At 43.8% G+C, this 22,996-nt stretch overlaps 1 protein-coding gene and 1 long non-coding RNA gene across 2 annotated transcripts in view; one reads left to right on the forward strand and one right to left on the reverse strand.

Annotated features, from left to right (window-relative positions):
* MLF1 (myeloid leukemia factor 1) overlaps nucleotides 1–1,990 on the reverse strand; it is a 32,518-nt gene extending 30,528 nt beyond the window's left edge. The window contains exon 1 of the mRNA XM_048864338.2: nucleotides 1,828–1,990. Within this exon, the coding sequence (XP_048720295.2) occupies nucleotides 1,828–1,880 (53 nt within the window). The 5' untranslated portion in view covers nucleotides 1,881–1,990. The remainder of the gene's footprint in view (nucleotides 1–1,827) is intronic.
* On the forward strand, nucleotides 1,925–22,505 carry LOC142073169 (uncharacterized). The gene is made up of 3 exons (XR_012669870.1): nucleotides 1,925–2,004; nucleotides 17,399–17,475; nucleotides 22,452–22,505. It is a non-coding gene; the product is annotated as an uncharacterized LOC142073169 (long non-coding RNA).
* Nucleotides 22,506–22,996: the final 491 nt, after the last annotated feature.

The raw sequence follows: 22,996 nt of genomic DNA on the forward strand, positions 1-22,996 counted from the left end.
AACCACTTTTTGTAGCATGTTGTCTTTACAGTCCCATTGGATCAGAGGTGGGCAAACTACGGCCCACAGGCCACAACCGGCCCGCTCTTGAGCTCCCAGCCAGGGAGGCTAGCCCCCGGCCCCTTCCCTGCTGTCCCCCCTTCCCTGCAGCCTCAGCTCACCATGCCGGCACGTGGCTGTGAGCTCCTGCCGGGCAACGTGGCATCATGGCTGCCAAACATGCTGCTCTGAGCGGCATGGTAAGGGGGTGAGGAATGGTGGGGTTGGATAAGGGGCTGGGAGTTCGGAGGGGGGGGCAGTCAGGGGACAGGGAGCAGTTGGATGGGGTGGAGGTTCGGGGGGGGGCAGTCAGGGGACAGGTAACGGGGGGGTTGGATAGGGAGTGAGGTCCTGGGGGGGGCAGTTAGGGGCAGGGGGGTCCTGGAGGAGGCGGTCAGGGGACAAAGAGTAGGAGGGTTGGATGGGTCGGGAATTCTGAGGGGGGCAGTTAGGGGACAGGAAGTGGGAGGATAGGGGGCTGTGGCCAGGCTGTTTGGGGAGGCACAGCTTTCCCTACCCAGCTCTCCATACAATTTCAGAGCCCCAATGTGGCCCTCAGGCCAAAAAGTTTGCCCACCTCTGCATTGGATCAACTGAAGCATCAGGCAACCCACATTTTCTGCAGTTAAGAAATCATAAAAATATGGATTAAATCTTTTTTTAAAATATAAGATATGGGCATTTTAGCCGATAGGACTGCAATATACAAATGAATTGTGCAACAGTGTGAGAGTATGATGACTGGCAGTTGCCTCTGATATGACCGTTCACCAACTAGGATGTGATAATACCCATCACGCAACATTGAATTCTTTGTAGGGTAGCCTCGAGTGGGGAAAGTGGGAGAAACAGGGAGACGAGAAGAAGAGCACCAGTATGATGGTTCTGGAAATCACTTCATGTTTCCTTACCTGTCATCTCCTTGAGATTAAAATAAGAGATGTATTAACCCAGTGTTTACTGGAACATACTGTAAACCAAGAAATTTATCTATATCTAACACACACAAAGGTAAAGCCATTAAACACAGCCACAAAGACAGGTTTCAGAGTAACAGCCGTGTAAGTCTGTATTCGCAAAAAGAAAAGGAGGACTTGTGGCACCTTAGAGACTAACCAATTTATTTGAGCGTGAGCTTTCGTGAGCTACAGCTCACGCTCTGCCATCTGGACGACAGTTATGCAACTGTGAACGCCAATGCTTCATACGGTTCGCATGTACTGGCCTGACCACCGCCACCGGCAGATCTCGAGAACACGAGGGTAAAAAAAGCCAGCCCACTCCCCCCACTGCGAGCAATGGAGGCGCTGTGGGCAGAGCTGCAGCCTAAGTCCCTGACCCAAAGTCTTCCCCAAGTGGCTCTGTTAGGTTTCTTCCCCAGCTGAAAGGAGCGGAGCAGGACACTCACAGCCAGGCGCCTTCACCATCTTTCTACAGTTTTTCTGGCTAGTATTTCAGGGGGCCGAAGATCCCGGTTCCGATTCGGGCCCCTCCCCTCCATGTCTCCCCAGCGCGCATCACGCTCACAGCCACCTTTCCTACCTGCCCGGCAAGGGCTGAAGCGCAAACGCCGGGCAGGAGACCGAGGAGACGAAGCTGAGGAGCCGGCTCCAGGCCGCTCTGGGTGGAGGATGAGCCAGGCAAGGCAGAGAGAGCCGCACACATCAGGCCGGCCGGCCGCTGCAGCCCCCCCGAGCCTCGGGCGGGTGGAAGCTGTCCACGCGCAGGGGTCGCTGCCGCCGCCCTCCCCAGACCCCCGCCAGGTGCCTCGCCCCGCCGGCCACTCACCGGAAGAAGGGGTCTTCCTCGAAGAGGTCCCTCAGCCCGCCGGCGCCAAACATGGCTGCGACTCCACTCCTCCGCCTCCCTCCCGACTCGCCGTGGCACGGCAGCTGCAGCCCCAGCGCAGGCGGCGAGCCCGTCGGCTCCCCGCCGCCCGCCTCGCCCGCCGCCCACCAAGCTCACGTGAGGAGCCGCTCACGTCCCATTGGCTGCCACGGGCCTTGGCTGCCTCCCAATAGGGTGGGGGAACGGAGTGGGAGGGTGTCGTGGTGGGGCTGCTGCCCTGGCAACCGCTTTCAACACAAGGCCTGGGCTTGGGCTGCTGGCCAGGTCCAGAAGCTTCTGGCTCGGCTGGAGCCTCAAGGGCAGCAGGTTACGGGGGCGGACAGCACCATGACAGCAGGAGGGGAGCCCCTATGGTCGGGGGGACCGGGCAGGGCACCATGACAGGGGGGAGGGGAGCCCCAAGGACAAGGCACAGGACTGACACAGCAGCACAATAAAGTAGGTTGCAGCATGAGTACTTAGACACTCAGCACCAACGTATTAGGGGGACTAGAGCATAGGGATGGAAAACCATGAAGTAGGGAGGCCTGAGGGACAATTACCTCAGAGAGCAGCTCCAGAGAAAACTATGGTGCAGGGGCACTAAATAACCATATGGCCGCCTTGGGCCTCTTCTTGGGTGGAAGCACAGGCCTATGGAATATAGGAAGTCTAGGGCTACAGCATGTGGGGTTTCCAGCACCCAAAATGGAGTGCTATCCCCATAACACTATTATACAGGGTCCCCAGTGCCATGGGCCAAAGAAAAGTCCAGGGGCAAGGGGCCAAGCAAACAGTGCACTGTAAGACAATGAAACAATGAAAAATAGCAGAGACTTGGAAAAATATATTCTGTAGCTAGGAAGTAATAGTCTATTTAGAGACAAGGAACAGAATTTGTGTAGGAAGTGGAGATGGGAACAATTTCCCTTCTTTCCACTTTCAAATTATTCATTATTTGTTTTACTCTAGCCCTAGGAGCCTTAGTCATAGACCAGGATCCCTGAGTGTTAGGCCCTTTGAAATGCAGACCAAAAAGACTGTCCCTGGCCCCAAGGCTTACAGTCTAAATACAAGTCAGTATAGATTTGTTCCTGTGCTTCTTTAGGGAGTTTCTTGAGCAGATGGAACAGGAACAAATTTACACTGACACACCCCTGGAGCTCTGACCAGGGGTATTCTATCTGCTACCTAAAATCCATAAACCTGGGAATCCGGACGCCCCATCGTCTCAGGCATTGGCACTCTGACAGCAGGATTGTCTGGCTGTGTAGATTCTCTCCTCAGGCCCTAGGCTACCAGCACTCCCAGCTATCTTCGAGACACCACTGACTTCCTGAGGAAACTACAATCCTTTGGTGATCTTCCAGAAAACACCATCCTGGCCACTATGAATGTAGAAGCCCTCTACACCAACATTCCACACAAAAATGGACTACAAGCCATCAGGAATAGCATCCCCGATACCATCACGGCAAACCTGGTGGCTGAACTTTGTGACTTTGTCCTCACCCACAACTATTTCAGATTTGGGGACAATTTATACGTTCAAGTCAATGGGACTACTATGGGTACCTACATGGCCCCTCAGTATGCCAACATTTTTATGGCTAACTTAGAACAACTCTTCCTCAGCTCTCGTCCCCTTACACCCCTACTCTACTTGCGCTACATTGATGACATCTTCATCATCTGGACCCATGGGAAGGAGGCCCTTGAGGAACTCCACCATGATTTCAACGATTTCCACCTAACCATCAACCTCAGCCTGGACCAGTCGACACAAGAGGTCCACTTCCTACACACTACAGTGCTAATAAGCGATGGTCATATAAACACCACCCTATACTGGAAACCTACTGACTGATCTACTTAACGACATGCCTTCAGCTTTCATCCAGACCACATCACACGATCCACTGTCTACAGCCAAGCTCTAAGATACAATCACATTTGCTTCGATCCTTCAGACAGAGACAAGCACCTACAGGATCTCTGTCAAGCATTCTTAAAACTGAAATACCCACCTGGTGAAGTTAAGAAACAGATTGACAGAGCCAGAAGGGTACCCAGAAGTCACCTACTACAAGACAGACCCAACAAAGAAAGTAACAGAATGCCACTAGCCGTCACCTTCAGCCCCCAACTAAAATCTCTCCAGCACATCATCAAGGATCTACAACCTATCCTGAAGGACAATCTCTCACTCTCACAGACCTTGGGAGACAGGCCAGTCCTCGCTTACGGACAGCTCCCCAACCTGAAGCAAATACTCACCAGCAACCACACACCACACAACAAAAATACCAATCCAGGAACCAAACCCTGCTACAAAGCCCGTTGCCAACTCTGTCCTCATATCTATTCAAGGGACACCATCATAGGACTTAACCACATCAAGGGCTCGTTCAACTGCACATCTGCCAATGTGATATATGCCATCATGTGCCAGCAATGCCCTTCTGCGATGTACATTGGCCAAACTGGACAGTCTCTATGCAAAAGAATAAATGGACACAAATCTGACATCAGGAATCATAACATTCAAAAACCAGTAGGAGAACACTTCAATCTCTCTGGTCACTCAGTAACAGACCTAAAAGTGGCAATTCTTCAACAAAAAAACTTCAAAAACAGACTCCAACGTGAAGCTGCGAACTGGAATTAATTTGCAAACCATCAGATTAGGCCTGAATAGAGACTGGGAGTGGTTGGGTCATTACAAAACCTAAACTTAATTTCCCCAATACTAATTTCTCCCTACTGTTACTCACACTTTCTTGTCCACTGTCTGTAATGGGCCACTCTCTTACCACTTCAAAAGTTATTTTTCCTCCCTTGGTATCTTGCTGTTAATTGATTTATCTCATTAGACTGACCTCACACTTGGTAAAGCAACCCCCATCCTTTCATGTATTTATACCTGCTCCTGTATTTTCACTCCATGCATCTGATCAAGTGGGTTCTAACCCACAAAAGCTTACGCTCAGATAAATTTGTTAGTCTCTAAGGTGCCACAAGGACTCCTCATTATTTTTGCTGATACAGACTAACATGGCTACCACTCTGAAACCAGTCTACAACAGTGATACTCAGACAGTGGCTCTTTAATGTGTCTCCTGCGGCTCTTTGTAGCACCTGATATTAAAACACTGTGTGATTTAATTATTAACCAATCTAAATTGTTAACCACTTGGTGCTTTTACTATGTTATTAACCAATTGTAGTTGATAAAATAATAATACTTGGTCATTCATTTTACTGAGAGAATAATATACATATATAATAAATAAAACAATTCATACTACTATGGCTTTTTTGGGTAATGTTGATTGCTATTTGGCTGCTGAACCACTGAGGTCTGAGTATCACTGGTCTAAGTAAAACAAGACATTACGGATGGAAACAGACAGATGGTGGGAGTAGCAGGAACAATGAGATTATATTGGTCCGCATGACAGGCTAGTCTCTTGCACACTAGTAGTCAAACTGTTGTCAAGTTTTATGTAGGCATCATGCCAAAGTTTTAGGGAATTTGAAGGTGGATAATGAGGTGGCTTTGAGGATATTTACCAAGAGCACCTTCCAAGTCTGTGGGGCAGCATGGGAGAAAGGATGAAGGTATCTAAAAATGTAACAAGTGGACAGTGAAGATTCACGCCATTGGGCAATCAGAGGCAAACACTGACAAATCACTGAGTCTCAGAATGTGAGACTTGGCAGGCACTGCACTAGAGTACTGGTTTTCTGTAGCTAAATACAAATAAATCTACTTGGTAACAACTTGCACAACAGGATATGTGTACACTCAGCTAGCCAGGGTTGTGAAATCCTTGACCATAGGTTCTTTATTTATCAGTCCATTGTATATGTATGAAGGGTGGGTCCAGGATCTGTTCCTAAATTGGTAGTATCTGTCTGTGTCCTCAACTGCCTTTGACTTCAATGTTTCTTTGCTAGTTGGAGCTGATTAGTAAATATATGGTAAAGGTAATAAAATTATTTGTTTCAGAGGAACAGCCGTGTTAGTCTGTATTCGCAAAAAGAAAAGGAGTACTTGTGGCACCTTAGAGACTAACCAATTTATTTGAGCATGAGCTTTCGTGAGCCACAGCTCACTTCATCAGATGTGTACCGTGGAAACTGCAGCAGACTTTATATACACACAGAGAATATGAAACAATACCTCCTCCCACCCCACTGTCCTGCTGGTAATAGCTTATCTAAAGTGATCATCAGGTGGGCCATTTCCAGCACAAATCCAGGTTTTCTCACCCTCCACCCCCCCACACACAAATTCACTCTCCTGCTGGTGCTAGCCCATCCAAAGTGACAACTCTTTACATAATCAAGTCGGGCTATTTCCTGCATAGATCCAGGTTTTCTCACTTCCCCCCCACCCCCATACACACACAAACTCACTCTCCTGCTGGTAATAGCTCATCTAAACTGACCACTCTCCAAGTTTAAATCCAAGTTAAACCAGAATATCTGGGGGGGGGGTAGGAAAAAACAAGAGGAAACAGGCTACCTTGCATAATGACTTAGCCACTCCCAGTCTCTATTTAAGCCTAAATTAATAGTATCCAATTTGCAAATGAATTCCAATTCAGCAGTTTCTCGCTGGAGTCTGGATTTGAAGTTTTTTTGTTTTAAGATAGCGACCTTCATGTCTGTGATTGCGTGACCAGAGAGATTGAAGTGTTCTCCGACTGGTTTATGAATGTTATAATTCTTGACATCTGATTTGTGTCCATTTATTCTTTTACGTAGAGACTGTCCAGTTTGACCAATGTACATGGCAGAGGGGCATTGCTGGCACATGATGGCATATATCACATTGGTGGATGTGCAGGTGAACGAGCCTCTGATAGTGTGGCTGATGTCATTAGGCCCTGTGATGGTGTCCCCTGAATAGATATGTGGGCACAATTGGCAACGGGCTTTGTTGCAAGGATAAGTTCCTGGGTTAGTGGTTCTGTTGTGTGGTATGTGGTTGTTGGTGAGTATTTGCTTTAGGTTGCGGGGCTGTCTGTAGGCAAGGACTGGCCTGTCTCCCAAGACTTGTGAGAGTGTTGGGTCATCCTTTAGGATAGGTTGTAGATCCTTAATAATGCGTTGGAGGGGTTTTAGTTGGGGGCTGAAGGTGACCGCTAGTGGCGTTCTGTTATTTTCTTTGTTAGGCCTATCCTGTAGTAGGTAACTTCTGGGAACTCTTCTGGCTCTATCAATCTGTTTCTTTACTTCTGCAGGTGGGTATTGTAGTTGTAAGAAAGCTTGACAGAGATCTTGTAGGTGTTTGTCTCTGTCTGAGGGGTTGGAGCAAATGCGGTTGTATCGCAGAGCTTGGCTGTAGACGATGGATCGTGTGGTGTGGTCAGGGTGAAAGCTGGAGGCATGCAGGTAGGAATAGCGGTCAGTAGGTTTCCGGTATAGGGTGGTGTTTATGTGGCCATTGTTTATTAGCACTGTAGTGTCCAGGAAGTGGATCTCTTGTGTGGACTGGACCAGGCTGAGGTTGGTGGTGGGATGGAAATTGTTGAAATCATGGTGGAATTCCTCAAGGGCTTCTTTTCCATGGGTCCAGATGATGAAGATGTCGTCAATATAGCGCAAGTAGAGTAGGGGCTTTAGGGGACGAGAGCTGAGGAAGCGTTGTTCTAAATCAGCCATAAAAATGTTGGCATACTGTGGGGCCATGCGGGTACCCATAGCAGTGCCGCTGATCTGAAGGTATACATTGTCCCCAAATGTGAAATAGTTATGGGTAAGGACAAAGTCACAAAGTTCAGCCACCAGGTTAGCCGTGACATTATCGGGGATAGTGTTCCTGACGGCCTGTAGTCCATCTTTGTGTGGAATGTTGGTGTAGAGGGCTTCTACATCCATAGTAGCCAGGATGGTGTTATCAGGAAGATCACCGATGGATTGAAGTTTCCTCAGGAAGTCAGTGGTGTCTCGAAGGTAGCTGGGAGTGCTGGTAGCGTAGGGCCTGAGGAGGGAGTCTACATAGCCAGACAATCCTGCTGTCAGGGTGCCAATGCCTGAGATGATGGGGCACCCAGGATTTCCAGGTTTATGGATCTTGGGTAGTAGATAGAATATCCCAGGTCGGGGTTCCAGGGGTGTGTCTGTGCGGATTTGATCTTGTGCTTTTTCAGGAAGTTTCTTGAGCAAATGCTGTAGTTGCTTTTGGTAACTCTCAGTGGGATCATAGGGTAATGGCTTGTAGAAACTCGTGTTGGAGAGCTGCCGAGCAGCCTCTTGTTCATATTCCGACCTATTCATGATGACAACAGCACCTCCTTTGTCAGCCTTTTTGATTATGATGTCAGAGTTGTTTCTGAGGCTGTGGATGGCATTGCGTTCCGCATGGCTGAGGTTATGGGGCAAGTGATGCTGCTTTTCCACAATTTCAGCCCGTGCACGTCGGCGGAAGCACTCTATGTAGAAGTCCAGTCTGCTGTTTCGACCTTCAGGAGGAGTCCATCTAGAATCCCTCTTTCTGTAGTGTTGGCAGGGAGACCTCTGTGGATTAGTATGTTGTTCAGAGGTATTTTGGAAATATTCCTTGAGACGGAGACGTCGAAAATAGGATTCTAGGTCACCACAGAACTGTATCATGTTCGTGGGGGTGGAGGGGCAGAAGGAGAGGCCCCGAGATAGAACAGCTGCTTCTGCTGGGCTGAGAGTATAGTTGGATAGGTTAACAATATTGCTAGGTGGGGTGAGGGAACCATTGCTGTGGCCCCTTGTAGCATGTAGTAGTTTAGAAAGTTTAGTGTCCTTTTTCTTTTGTAGAGAAGCAAAGTGTGCATTGTAAATGGCTTGTCTAGTTTTAGTAAAATCCAGCCACGAGGAAGTATGTGTGGAAGGTTGGTTCTTTATGAGAGTATCCTTTTTTGAGAGCTCATTCTTAATCTTTCCCTGTTTGCTGTAGAGGATCTTGATCAGGTGATTCCGCAGTTTCTTTGAGAGCGTGAGGCACAAGCTGTCAGCATAGTCTGTGTGGTATGTAGATTGTAATGGATTTTTTACCTTCAGTCCTTTTGGTACGATGTCCATCTGTTTGCATTTGGAAAGGAAGATGATGTCTGTCTGTATCTGTACAAGTTTTTTCATGCAGTTGATAGATTTCCACTCCATAAAGTTACCTACTACAAGCTGTCAGCATAGTCTGTGTGGTATGTAGATTGTAATGGATTTTTTACCTTCAGTCCTTTTGGTACGATGTCCATCTGTTTGCATTTGGAAAGGAAGATGATGTCTGTCTGTATCTGTACAAGTTTTTTCATGCAGTTGATAGATTTCCACTCCCAGAAGTTACCTACTACAGGACAGGCCTAACAAAGAAAATAACAGAACGCCACTAGCGGTCACCTTCAGCCCCCAACTAAAACCCCTCCAACGCATTATTAAGGATCTACAACCTATCCTAAAGGATGACCCAACACTCTCACAAGTCTTGGGAGACAGGCCAGTCCTTGCCTACAGACAGCCCCGCAACCTAAAGCAAATACTCACCAACAACCACATACCACACAACAGAACCACTAACCCAGGAACTTATCCTTGCAACAAAGCCCGTTGCCAATTGTGCCCACATATCTATTCAGGGGACACCATCACAGGGCCTAATGACATCAGCCACACTATCAGAGGCTCGTTCACCTGCACATCCACCAATGTGATATATGCCATCATGTGCCAGCAATGCCCCTCTGCCATGTACATTGGTCAAACTGGACAGTCTCTACGTAAAAGAATAAATGGACACAAATCAGATGTCAAGAATTATAACATTCATAAACCAGTTGGAGAACACTTCAATCTCTCTGGTCACGCAATCACAGACATGAAGGTCGCTATCTTAAAACAAAAAAACTTCAAATCCAGACTCCAGCGAGAAACTGCTGAATTGGAATTCATTTGCAAATTGGATACTATTAATTTAGGCTTAAATAGAGACTGGGAGTGGCTAAGTCATTATGCAAGGTAGCCTGTTTCCTCTTGTTTTTTCCTACCCCCCCCCCAGATATTCTGGTTTAACTTGGATTTAAACTTGGAGAGTGGTCAGTTTAGATGAGCTATTACCAGCAGGAGAGTGAGTTTGTGTGTGTATGGGGGTGGGGGGGAAGTGAGAAAACCTGGATCTATGCAGGAAATAGCCCGACTTGATTATGTAAAGAGTTGTCACTTTGGATGGGCTAGCACCAGCAGGAGAGTGAATTTGTGTTGGGGGGGTGGAGGGTGAGAAAACCTGGATTTGTGCTGGAAATGGCCCACCTGCTGATCACTTTAGATAAGCTATTACCAGCAGGACAGTGGGGTGGGAGGAGGTATTGTTTCATATTCTCTGTGTGTATATAAAGTCTGCTGCAGTTTCCACGGTACACATCTGATGAAGTGAGCTGTGGCTCACGAAAGCTCATGCTCAAATAAATTGGTTAGTCTCTAAGGTGCCACAAGTACTCCTTTTCTTTTTGCAAAATTATTTGTTGTTTTTTTAAAATTATATGTGTTCATCCATACAAGTTTTCTTTCCATAGAAAAGGATTCTGAACTGTCATTATCTGGTGAGAGGGGGAGAACACAGTGTTTCAGTGGTAGGGTTTAGCTATTGGTTGCAAGCTACAAGTACTGTGAGTTCTGTAGGCTGCTATAAGGCTTTTGGGTCCTCTGGGATTCTAAAATCTCGATCCATTATTTTGTGATGTACTTTTCATTACTAAGATTGTCTCTCAGATTCTAAATATTCCCTACATACTAATGCAAAGATCTTGTAAGAGAAAAATCAGTATTTAGGAACAGAACATATTGGTACCAATGAAACAGTAAATAAGGCTAAGTTTTTGTCACGATTATTTTTAGTAAAAGTCATGGACAGGTCATGGGCAATAAAGAAAAATTCACGGACGCCCTTGACCAGTTTCTGACTTCGACTAAAAATAATTGTGACAAAATGGGGGGGGAGGGGTGTCCAGCACCCACTGCTGCTGTGTCTCTGGGGTCCACAGGTGCCCGTGGAGGCTGAGAGTACTGAGGTTGCCCCCCATGGCAGCTGGGAGCTGTGGGGTCTCCCCACTGCCTGCAGCAGCTGGAAGCTGCAGGGGGCCCCCCGCTGCAGAGCTCTGGGGCTGGAGGCTGGGAGTTATGGGGGGCTTGCCACCTGCAGCAGCAGAGAGCTACAGGGCCCCGCTGGCTTAACGCTCCAGCCCAGCTGCCCCAGTGCTGAAGTGGAAGATGTCACGGAGATCTCTGGAAGTGATGAATTTAAACTACTGTTCAAAAAATGACAGCTTTTGTGATACCATTAACTTTTGTGGTGCAAAGCAAACTTTGATCCAGCTTAACTGGTATGTGGGAATTAGGCTGCACAGTTAGCTTCACGGTGTAGGGGCTGTTGCTAGGGAAAAGATGGCATGACTGTAGTGTACTTCTGCAGCTGCTGGAATGGTCCCTGGTGGATAATGTCAGCTGGCATAATTTAGAGCAGCAATTTGTTTCTTGGGAGCTGATTTGCAGCCTGAGGATCAGCCATCTTTATGTTCTTCCCATCTGAGCTCCTCTGAACACCAAACATCCAGTCCCAAGGATCTGGAACACAGCTTTGGAAGGGCTCCCGGCATCTTTGCATGCCTGAATATTTGGGAGGTGGGGCGAGAGTAGATCAGGGAAGTGATTTGTTATGATCTGGGTGAAACCTGGTTATGGGTTGAGTTAAAAAGTCATTCAAACTGATGTGTGAACACACCCTTCATTCAGGATATTTGTAAGAGACACTTAAGGGGCCACACCGTAAACAAGGACTAATAGATTCTGCCCAGAAGCTAGCAGTACTCTGTGAGCAGAGGATTCCACTGTGTATTGGGACCAGGGGTGTGTGTGAGAGAGAGAAAACAGAACACACAAACTGAAAGCAGACACAGAACAGAAAGTGAAGCAGAGACAAAAAGCAAGAAATCCAAGCAGTAGTCTTTGAGCACAGTGTGTGACCCTGGAAACACTAAAGAGAGCACTTTTGGGTTTGGTGTTAGGTAAAGAGGCTTCAGTCTATAAGTTAAGAAACTGCTTCTTTTGTTCTTAGTTTCTCTTCTGTTCAGAGAAGCAGGACCTAGTACATCATTTTAAATAAGACTACATTAAAGAAAAGACCAGACTCCCATCAATTTTTATTTCCAGCTGGAACACCCACAGAGCACTGAACTTAACTAACTACTCAGATCAAAAAGGGGCAACACTGGTGTCAGCAGTAGGATCCAGGAGAGAGATTGTGAGCTGGTATTCCTGTTGAACCAAGATGGAACTGTGATGCTTTGGGGGTCCACCCAGGTTCTGGCACCACCTGTCTACTAACCCTGGGTGCGTCTGTGCTGTGCAGGTTTGACCTGGAGCTCTGACCCCAGCAATATACAGCATAGGGGCCTCACCCTGGATTCCACCAACCTAGTTACTCCTTGCAGAGTGACACCAAAAGCCCTTCCAGTCCCAAGTTTCCTCAAAACTGACATGACACCTTTTAGATACAGATTATGACAACAGTGTGTTGGGGCAATAAGTGTGTCAGGTCTGATGTAAGTTGTGGTATGGTGTGCCCTCTACTAGTGAGCACTGAGGGACTCCCTGGGTCACAGGAATGTATAATGGAATTACTTGCAGAAATCAGAAATGGCCAGCAGGAATTAAAATGAGACCTAAAACTGGAGCTGGAGATTTTGCAAAAGGAATTAACACAGGACCTAAAACAAGAGCTGGAGATTTCCCAGAAAAAGCTCAGAGATGATTTGTAGGTTGAGATAAGATCCCTTTTGGAACAGAAATGACAAAGTGCCTGGACAAACTGGAAACCAACTGCCATGCAGCGAGGCTGGAATGGTAAAATAGCTTGATGAGGTAACCAGCAACCTGACTACCACAGAACAGAAGTTTTTCCATGAAATAGTGGAGACCAAGCAGGCTTTGACCAGTTTGGAACTTGCTAAGAAAGATGAGCTGCAAGGACTTAAGGAGCTGAAATTTCAACTCCAGAAGGAACTTAAAGGATCACAGACCACAGTAGAAGGCAACCGTCTGGATGTGGAAGTGACCAATTAGAGGACTTGGGTGAGACTGGATATTTACAACAGTTTTTTACCCTGTTTGTAATCCATAGAGGCGCAGAGGGGAGAGGTCAGGCTGTCCCAGCTCAGATGATGCAAAAGCCTGCTCTCTTTGAGGGGAAAACTCCCTGTGAGGCTTATTTGGCTCAATTCAACATTGTAATTCGAATGGCTGGGAAGAAAGACAGAAAGGGGCAGCCAATTTCGGTGGCGCAGCTCTGATGCTGCTGCAGAACTCACACCCAGAAAAGAAAATAAGTTATCCAGACCTGGTACAAGCCTTTGACATGTAGTTTGGAGCTACCTATCAATCTGAGCTGGCCAGGGCACAGCTGAGAGCTAGGAGAGGAAAATATGAACCCCCACCTCAACTGGCAGAGGACCTGTGGAGGCTTGTGTTCCTGGCATACCGAGACACCAACGAGGCCTTCCAGGATAAGTTGGTGAGGGATCAATTTATAGATGCTAAGCTGGACTTGAACTTGCAGATCAAGATCAGTAAAAGGAGGCAAAAGGCACTCTAAGAGGCTATGGAATTTGCCACAGAACTTGAATCTTTCCTTGCAGCAGTGCACCAGAAGAGGAAGCAATTAAGCTGATCTCCAAGAGCCCTGTAAGTAGAGCTCTGTGTCTGATGAAAGAGGGGATTCTGACTTCATCCATGACATTATTGAATGATTAAAAAAACTGATAAATTCAGTTTGGAAAAGAAGGCAAAGCTGCAATAATGCAAAAATTAAAGGCAACAGTTCAGTTAAATGCTAGTAATGTGACAAAATTGGCCACAGAAGAAAGGATTGTTATAAATATAAGGTAGGCCAAGACAGACTGCCACAAGTGTCTTGTGAAAGGCAGTCTTCCAGTTTGGGAAAATGGAGAGCACAAAGCTGAAGGGTCAAAACTTGGTAGAATCACAAAGAGCAGCTCCACCGTTTTGTATTGATCTGGGCAGCTGAAGAACAATGGGAGCTATTGAGCATGTAATAGGATCTATAAAATGCACATCAGTGATTGAGACTGGTTCAAATATAAGTTATTAAACCAGACATGCTAAAAAAGTCTAGGGAATTAGGTATCCAAACTGAACCACCTAATTGGACTGAAATTGAGACATTGATTGGGGTAAGGGCACCCATTCAAAAACTGGGTTTGAAGATTGGCCCTTTGGAACTTGAGCAATAAGTCTGGGTGACTGAAATAGATGAGCTAATAATGGGCTTGGATTTCTTTATAGTTAACAACTGTGTAATCAGTGCCAGGATTCAGTCTGTGGAAATTCCCTTTAAAGGTATTGCCCAGGTGAGACAAATGGTTTTTTGGAATTGGTTTGCAGTGATCCAATTGTCCTGTCCCTGGGGCAGAAACCATTATATCAGATACATGCTGTGGTAGGCTTCTGGCATGAGAAAGATGGGGAGTGGTTGAAACTTATGTAGAAACCCAGAGTCTCAGGACAATCTTAGCTGCCTAAGCTCTTGTGAATCTGAAATAATAATTGATCCTTGTTCATTTGTTGAATGTTTCTGACAGGCAGCAAATAGTAAAAAAGGGAAACCATTGTAGTGGTCAGCAGAGTGTGATTTAGCATTTTCAGAGTTGAAAAAGGCTTTTGGGACTGTTCTCCTCTTGGTTTATCCATATTTCAAACCTCCTTTCATATTGGACACAGATGCTAATGCTTGCGGTTTGGGGGCCAGGATTTCAGATTGGCAGCCCTTCCTTTCCCCAAAATCTGAGATTGTAGCTATGGAAGTTGAGGCTTGAAGAGTTGTTATAGAGGTGAACTCTCATTTGAACAGAATGGGCAGGTTCTGCCAGCAAAATCAAAAGAAACAATAGGCATTCCTCAGGAGCTGCTGAAAGAAGCCCCTTTTGGTGGTTGAAAGAGGAAGTGAAAACTCCCACAGGGGCTTGGATGGGAATAAAATTCAGTTGGGGTTGGTGATGTAAAAACATCTTGACAGAAAGACATTGCACATATGTAGATAGCTAACCTTGTATCATTTTCAGTTTGTTACATTGTTTGTATTTTCTGTTTGGGAATGGGTCGTACTGGGTGCCACCATTTTGGCCGAGGAACGTAAAAACCCCAACAAATCAGTTATATGTGTGAGGAGAAGATGGTATGAGGAAGTCAGTGGAGTGGGAATCTCTTCTTTCCCTTTATTCACTATGGGATGGGGAGAGCTATATTCCAATGGGGGAAAAATACATTCTATGGCAGCAAAGCCTGTCCGGACCTGCTGGCAATTCTTTTGCAATGCGGTCAGCCTCTCGGTTGTGCTAACCCATTCAGTTTCCCTGGTGGTCAGTCAGGTGAGGAGATCCTGCACCTTCTAGTAGGAAATGGAGAAGGCATTCTTTGCCCTGATGTCCTCCCTCAGTGTCCCAATTGTTACACGTGTCCGTGAGAGAGGGCAGAGTTACAGAATGTGACCCTGGGGTGGGAATAGGGTTGGGCAGGAGTATAGGAATTACATGGCCATCCTAAAAGGTCTATCACCTTTCAAGATTGGCATAGCTCATCTGCAGTGAGGAAGATGGCGGGGTGATGCAGCTCTGGCTAAGAGCCACACTGCAGAAGCTACCATGCCAGCATATGGCCTTAGGTGGAAAACTGACATAAAAGATGAATGAACTGGGCCAGCAATATTTTTGAAAAATATCTGTAATCAGATGAGCATTGATTTTGCTGTCCACTGATGTGCTCTTTTTTGTAAATCAAGCAAGTGGTGATATTGCAGCCTTAGGATACACTCTGAGGTGAAACAGTTGCTATTGGAAAAAGGTGTATAGTGATTGACTGGTGGGCATGTAGGTCTGACAGAGAAAGGGTTACCCACTGATTATTCAAGTGAAGTCTGTGAATTGTTTGTACATTTCTAGTGAAAGACTGTCAAATAAAAACAAAACAGGGCTGTGATTCTGTAGTCACAGAACTGTAACTATAAAGCTATGAGGCTCTTTTATATAGAAACTTGTGTCAACTGTGGTATTTTACTAAGTTGCATTGCTCAGAAGCAAAATCCATCTTGGATTCTGAACAGAAAAAAAGTGATTAAAAATTATCATACTAAAAATATCATACTTTGCACTTCTATAGCCCTTCAATTTATGGATCTCAAAGTATTTTCAAGTTATATCTTGCAATCTTCTCATGAAGTAAAGAATTATTATTGTCCCCATTTTGTCATTGAGACACAGAGTTTTCAGTAATTGACCTGCCCAAGGCCACATGGGAAGTCTGTGGTAGAGCCAGGAATAGAATGATAGTCTGCTAACTGCCTTCCTCTGAGTTAGCCACAAGATTATTCTTCCCCTAAGAAGGAGGGAAGGAAGTCTCCTGAGAAATGGCCTTATGGGAGCATAGATAAGTCCTAAGAGCATTAGAACTCAAAAGAGAAGTTAAAGAAGGAAAAAGTGGCAACAATGTGCAGAGAAATTAGAATTAGCTAATCCCTTATCTTTTTCACTGCTGGTCCTCCATTGCGTCAATCAAAGCTACTGGGTTAACTGCATCTCTGACTAATTCTGGTCTCCTCAACTGCATACCCTCTCCGGTCTCAGGCCTAGAGCCATCACCTTTGTCAGGATCGAATCATGCATCCTGGTAGGTCAGCTATGATTACTTCAACAAGTCTGCTTTATGTCCAGATCCTGTAATTCTGTTCCCTCCAGAAGCAATGATACTGGTAACCAGTGACCAGATAACTTTCTTAATGCAAAGTATTATTTATCTGAGACAGAAACATTTCAGAGAAATCAGATTTTAAAACAATAAAACAGGCTATATGCATGTCTAGTTTACCAAAGGTCCACATGGGGATCTTGGTACGTTTAAACTTCCTATAGACCCTCTTCCCTCTCAAAGATAGCTGGGGTCTAGGTCACACACTCTCTTCCCTTAATTCACAAAATAGTTCACTCTCCTTGCTTCAGGGAGAGTCTTCTTTAAAAGGTGCTTAGTCCTTTTGATCACCCTCCTTTCCAGAGAACAAGTCACTTTTTAACTCTTTATAGCCCCTTGATCTGTTGGGTCCCAGCATTGCCAAAACAGGGCTTGTCACTTGGTTGGAGACAGGATATAAGGTCCTCAGAGGTAACATTTTGACCATTGTCTTTTATGTGTGTGACTGGGACTATTGTGTTGCTTTCTTGATTGCTTTTCCAACAGCCCTCTCAAGCTCGATCAATACATGCAGACAGGAAAGATTTCTAACCCAGTATGCTATGACTTCACTTCACTGACCAGGTCACATAAAATCACATAAATCTGACCAGGTCACATAAATCACAAAATGATTACATATCATTATTCTTAGATTGCTACAAGCAGCTCCTCATCCATTACAGCAGGTGTGTTTGCTATTTATTACTATTTCACTGGTATCCAGGCTACTGGCATGTTAGCACATATCTGTTTTTTTCTGCAGAGCAAGTAGGTTTTACTTGGTCATACCTGGCACGTTCAGCAGCAGTTCAACAGCTCTACAAACTCGCCTCCTCTTAGGTGAGTTATCTGTAGAAATTTGCATTTCAGCTTGATTATACTATTTTGCAGTCTTCTCCCCTAAATAAGTACTGTAATTCATACAAAGTTCATTAATAGATTATGACAAAAGTTTCAAGTTATAAATTAGGCTAGAACACAGTCTCGCCTTACTGTGAAATTCATTATGTAAGAACAAACCAGTTATTTTCTTCCATACAATTATGAAATGGAATTGTGATGCCTTTCAACTGCTGCTCACTGCTGATTATTTAGTCTAAGGGTTGCCTATCTAATTTCATGAAGACTAACTCAGACTCTAAAGATAGATTTTCTTCCCAAGTCATAGAAGACCTAGACATAGTTCTCCATACAGACAAATAAGGAAGATGAGTTCTAGCTATTGTTAATTTATTTTGGTTGTTAGTGGAAAGAGGAGCTCTATTATAAATAAGCTCATTATGAGAGGATCACTCATATGATAAAGTCGGCACCCTATTTGCACAAAGTGATGTCTCTAATTGCTCAGACCTTTTTATGGTTTGTGTCTGCTTGAGTTAGAGTTCTTTTGTGTAGATAAAAAGGCTTTTGTAGGAAATCACCTCAGTGCTATAGGACTGTCAGTCTGGAGGGCATCTCCAATGAGATTAATGATGTCTGCCTTAATATAAGAAATCTTTGCATAAATGAGATTATAGATTCTGCAGAAACCTGCCAACTCTTATTCATTTGGAGTAAATATCTTTAATTAAAAGTTTTACGGTATCTTGTCCCCAAACTAATGAGATCTACGTTGATTTCCCTTAGGAATTAATTTACCTTCTTAATTCTCATTCATTTTGGTAATAGGACTATTTAAATCTTATTCCGACTCTGCACCTTTGTTGAATATACTTGTTTACAACAAAAGGTCACTTTGCCATATTGACATCTTGTTGGTATTTATAATACTCTATTATCTTTTTTGGTTCCATAAGTATTTGTTTAGTTTGTTACCCAAAACATTTATTACTAATGTCTCCATTCATCTTAGTTCTACATACTGTGCAACACTTGTCAATAGCTATGTCATTTTGGGATATATTATCTTTGTTTCACACAGAAAACAGATAATTAACTGTGAAGCTAAAAAAATCACGAAGTTAAATAGAACTGCGTAGGTAAGAAAAACACACTAAAAGAAGTCTGAAAAGTACATTGTGCAATCACTGAAATATATCAATGGCTCATTGTATGTCTGCACACTCATCAGCTGCTATTTTTCTACAAGGATTAGTTTTAACCAGCAGGGATGTTTTAGATTTAGAAGCGAAAATTGCATTACGGATCTTGGATACACATACATATTTAACTAGGCAAAGCTCCAGCATATAACAGGGCTGTGAGAATGGAAGCCAGTACCCACTTTATGAACATACTTTATAAAAGTAATATTCTTGGCTAGAATAGAATTATTTTAGTTAATTTACACTTTTTCTTGTTTCATCAAGAATAAAGACAATGGATCTTAAATATCGATCACTCTCCTGTCACAAGTACAGCATAATATAGTCTAACCGTTTAAAACACGAATGTAAGGCTATGTTTACACTACTGCGGTAAGTCAACCTAAGTTATGCTATTCCAGCTATGTGAATAACGTAGCTTAGCTTGACTTACTGTGGGTGTCTACACTGCACTGGGTTGACGGGAGATGCTCTCCCTTTGATTTACCTTATTCCTCTAATTCCTGGTGGAGTACTGGAGTCGACCGGAGAGTGCTTTGCCGTCGATTTATCGGGTCTTCACTCGACCCGCTAAATTGATCCCCGCGGTAGTGTAGACATAGCCTAAGAGAGAGAATTATTAAAGGCCACCTTCTGGTGCTAGATGGAATTACCATGATAAATGGAACAGCTGTTGTTTTGGGTTTTATTGTACCCAAATATCTATTTTCTTAAGCCAAAATTATGGAAGACTTCACCCACTTGCCTTTTCTATATCTTCTTTCTTGTATTTTGGTATGTCTGTGTCTTCAACTTTGTGTACAGGTAAGCACAGCCATACAAATGATTCATGATAAATCACTTACTTTAAACATTTTTGACTTTACATCTCATGTAAGAAGTGTTGAGATAAATTGATACTTAGAGCTCTGTGAAGCTCAGTGGTTTCTGTTCACAGGGGGTTCAAATCAACCTTTTTCTATTTTAATTCATGTGGGCTTTGTACTCTGAATTTCACTTTGAGATTTGGGGTCAAACGAACAAAAAGATTGAAAGTGCTGATTCAAGTAACTAGTGGGATTTATCTAGTGGGGTTCCACAGAGGTCAGTTCTGGGTTTGGTACTATTCAGTATTTTCATTGATGACTTTGGTAATGCAGTGGAGAGTATACTTATAAAATTTGCACGACACCAAGCTGGGTGGGGTTGCAAGCACTTTGGAGGACAGGATTAAAATTCAAAACAACCTTGACAAATCTGAGAACTGGTTTGAAATCAACAAGATGAAATTCAAGAAAGACAAGTGCAAAGTACTTCACGTAGGAAGGAAAAGTAAAGTGCATAACTACAAAATGAGGAATAACTGGCTAGGTGGTAGTACTGCTGAAAAAAATCTGGCAGTTATAATGGATCACAAGTGGAATGTGAGTCTACAATGTGATGCAGTTGCAAAAAAGGCTAATATCCTAGGGTGCACTAACTGGAGTGTCAGATGGAAGGCAGGGGAGGTAAGTGTTCTGCTCTACTCAGCATTGGTGAGGCCTCACCTGGAGCACTGGCATCACACTCTCCGAAAGATGTGGACAAACTGGAGAGAGTCCAGAGGACAACAACAAAAGTTATAAAAGGTTTAGAAAACCTAACCTATGAGAAAAGGTTAAAAACACTCTTTAGTCCTGAGAAAGGAAGACTGAGGGGGGGAACCTGATAATCTTTGAATATGTTAAGGGCTGTTATAAAGAGGACTGTGATCAGTTGTTCTCCACTGAAGGTAAAACAAGAAGTAACGGGCTTAATCTGAAGCAAGGGAGATTTAGGTGAGATATTAGGAAAAGCTTTCTAACTATAAGGGTATTTAAGCGCTGAAACAGGCTTCCAAGGGAGGATGTGGAATCCCCATCATTGGGGATTTTAAGAACAGGTTGGACAAACTCCTGTCCGGGATGGTCTAGGTTTACTTGGTTCTGCTTCTGTGCAGGGGGCTGGACTTGATGACTTTTCATCCAGCCCTACATTTCTGGGATTCAAAGTTTAACTGGTTTTGAGGGGGAACCATTAATTGGCTTAAGTTCATTGGAAAAGGGCTCAGTCTTGGTCAAAGGGTCAGTTGAGTCTTGAATCTGTATTGTACTCCCAAACTAGCAGAGTTTCACCTGGTCTGATGATTGTAATTAATGTTTCACTCAGCCCTCCTGAAAACTTTATCTAAAGTTATGCTGAAGTCCCTACTCAGCTTTTATTTTCTCCTTACTCCATGCAAATGCCTATGGATTTAAACGAGAGTTTTGAGTAAGGATTCTCTTCATTAATTGGCTTTCTGTTAAAAAAAATTCTGCTCCCTCAAAACTCAGCTCACACCATCAGGTACTACACTACTTTCAGATCAAACAGAACAATGCAGCACTTTCTGGACCTGAGTGAAGCCTTTCAGAGAACAGACAGTCACTGAGACTATTAGTAAAAGATTTTATGCCTCGTCTGTTGTAATGTAATCCACATTGTGAGATGAACCTGCTGTCTTCAGACCAATGAGTGGGCCTGATTCTGCTCTAGTGTAAGTGAGGGCTAACTCCACTGAACTCACAAAGTGGTACACGTTTGCCCTTGTATACAGCCAAAATCTCCCATTCTCCCTTAGTGTGTTGTGTACCTGTCCCACCCCAGAAGTTGCTGCACAATACCTTAGATCATTTGAGAGTCATCTTGGAATCTCAGTATATACAATTGTAAAATATTCTTAAACACTGCTGCTTTTTCCCTTGGAACTGATAGAAAAAAATTAAATAAATTTATGGAATATTTTACATGCACCAGAGAAACACACATCTTAAGAGGTTCCAAGTCCTACATGATAAACAAGAAACATTTGGATATTTCCATTAGCAGATCCGTTATCAATCATCGTTGCAGAAACAGAACATACACTGGGACTAACTATAGATAGATTCATCATTGATTTCTACAAGTTCTTGATGATTTTCCACTAATAACGCACTTGCAGATGCACTTCCTTCCATCGAACATGAATTAGAGTATTATCAATAATTTACAAAGAAGCAAATAATGCTTATGTACTGCAGTCAGGGTAACAAATGTCCTTTAGACTGCACTAGAGGTCACCAGCTTGTGACATGTATCTTTTAGGCCATCCATAAGGCTGCAACTACATAAAGCAAGCTATTAAAAGAAAGGTGCAACAAAATTAAAATTGATATTAATCTAAAAAATCTTTGATACATATATTTTATTAGGTTTCCCCAAAACATCAGTGTAAAATATCTGTTCCCTTCCTCAGGTCACTAGTTGACTACATTAACTAAGTACAATGAAAGTTTACCCCCCCACCCCAAATCTATTAATTTAATACACAAGAACATAGGAATAGTCAATGTGGATAAGACCCAATGTTCATGTAGTTCCGTATCCTGTCTTTGACAGTGACTAGTACCAGATGTTTTAGAAGAAAGTGCAAGAAACCCCACAGTAGGTAGATGCAGGATAATCTACCCCCATGAAGCTCTCCTCTGTTTAATATTTAATAGAGATTGGTTTAAGACCAAGTATGAGGTTTTATATCTATTCAAAAATGTTTGTTATCCTTAACTATTATAATTCTGAATATAAATAGACAATCCTGTGGAATACTGCTAAATTCTTGACTTCAACAACTTCTTGTGGTAATGAGTTCCACAGTTTAATTACTCCTGGTGTGAAAAAGTATTTCCTTGCATCAGTTTTGAATTTTTTACCTTTTATTTTCATTTGCTCTGTCCTTTGTTCTTGTTTTTACAGCACTGCAGTACAGCATATATTTATGGTTGGTGGAGAGAAAACTGAAACAGGTAAGCTTTCTAAAAAATATTTCTTAAAAGCCAAATCCTGGTTGCAGTGGAAGGGTTTGCCACTTAATTCAATGGAACCAGGCTTTGATCCAAAAGTAGTATTTGTTTAAATGGGCTCCACTGTACTTGTCTAAGATAGCTATTGATTTATAAACAACTTTGGCACCACACATCAAGATATTAGGAAGGAGAGGTGAACTCAGTTCATGACTCATTTCACTGAATAGCGGCTGGATCATTTGCCATTCCCTTTGGTGTTCTAAAAATAAGTGTAGAAGTTGCTGCGTTTGAAAGTCTTCTCTGGGTGGATACATTTTACTTCTTAAATACTGAGAGTTAAATCCTGTCTTGGCTGGCACTGTGAGACAGAGAAGAAATGCTGCCAATGCATAGTCTTCTACTGGCATCCTGACACCTCGAAGGACTGTTCTTTGAAGATGGGAGCAATGCCCTGTGGGGATCACTTTGATGCTCCTCTCACTAATGCTTCTTGCT

This window comes from Caretta caretta, chromosome 9 (assembly GCF_965140235.1).
Source record: "Caretta caretta isolate rCarCar2 chromosome 9, rCarCar1.hap1, whole genome shotgun sequence".
Classification (NCBI taxonomy): Eukaryota; Metazoa; Chordata; order Testudines; family Cheloniidae; genus Caretta; species Caretta caretta.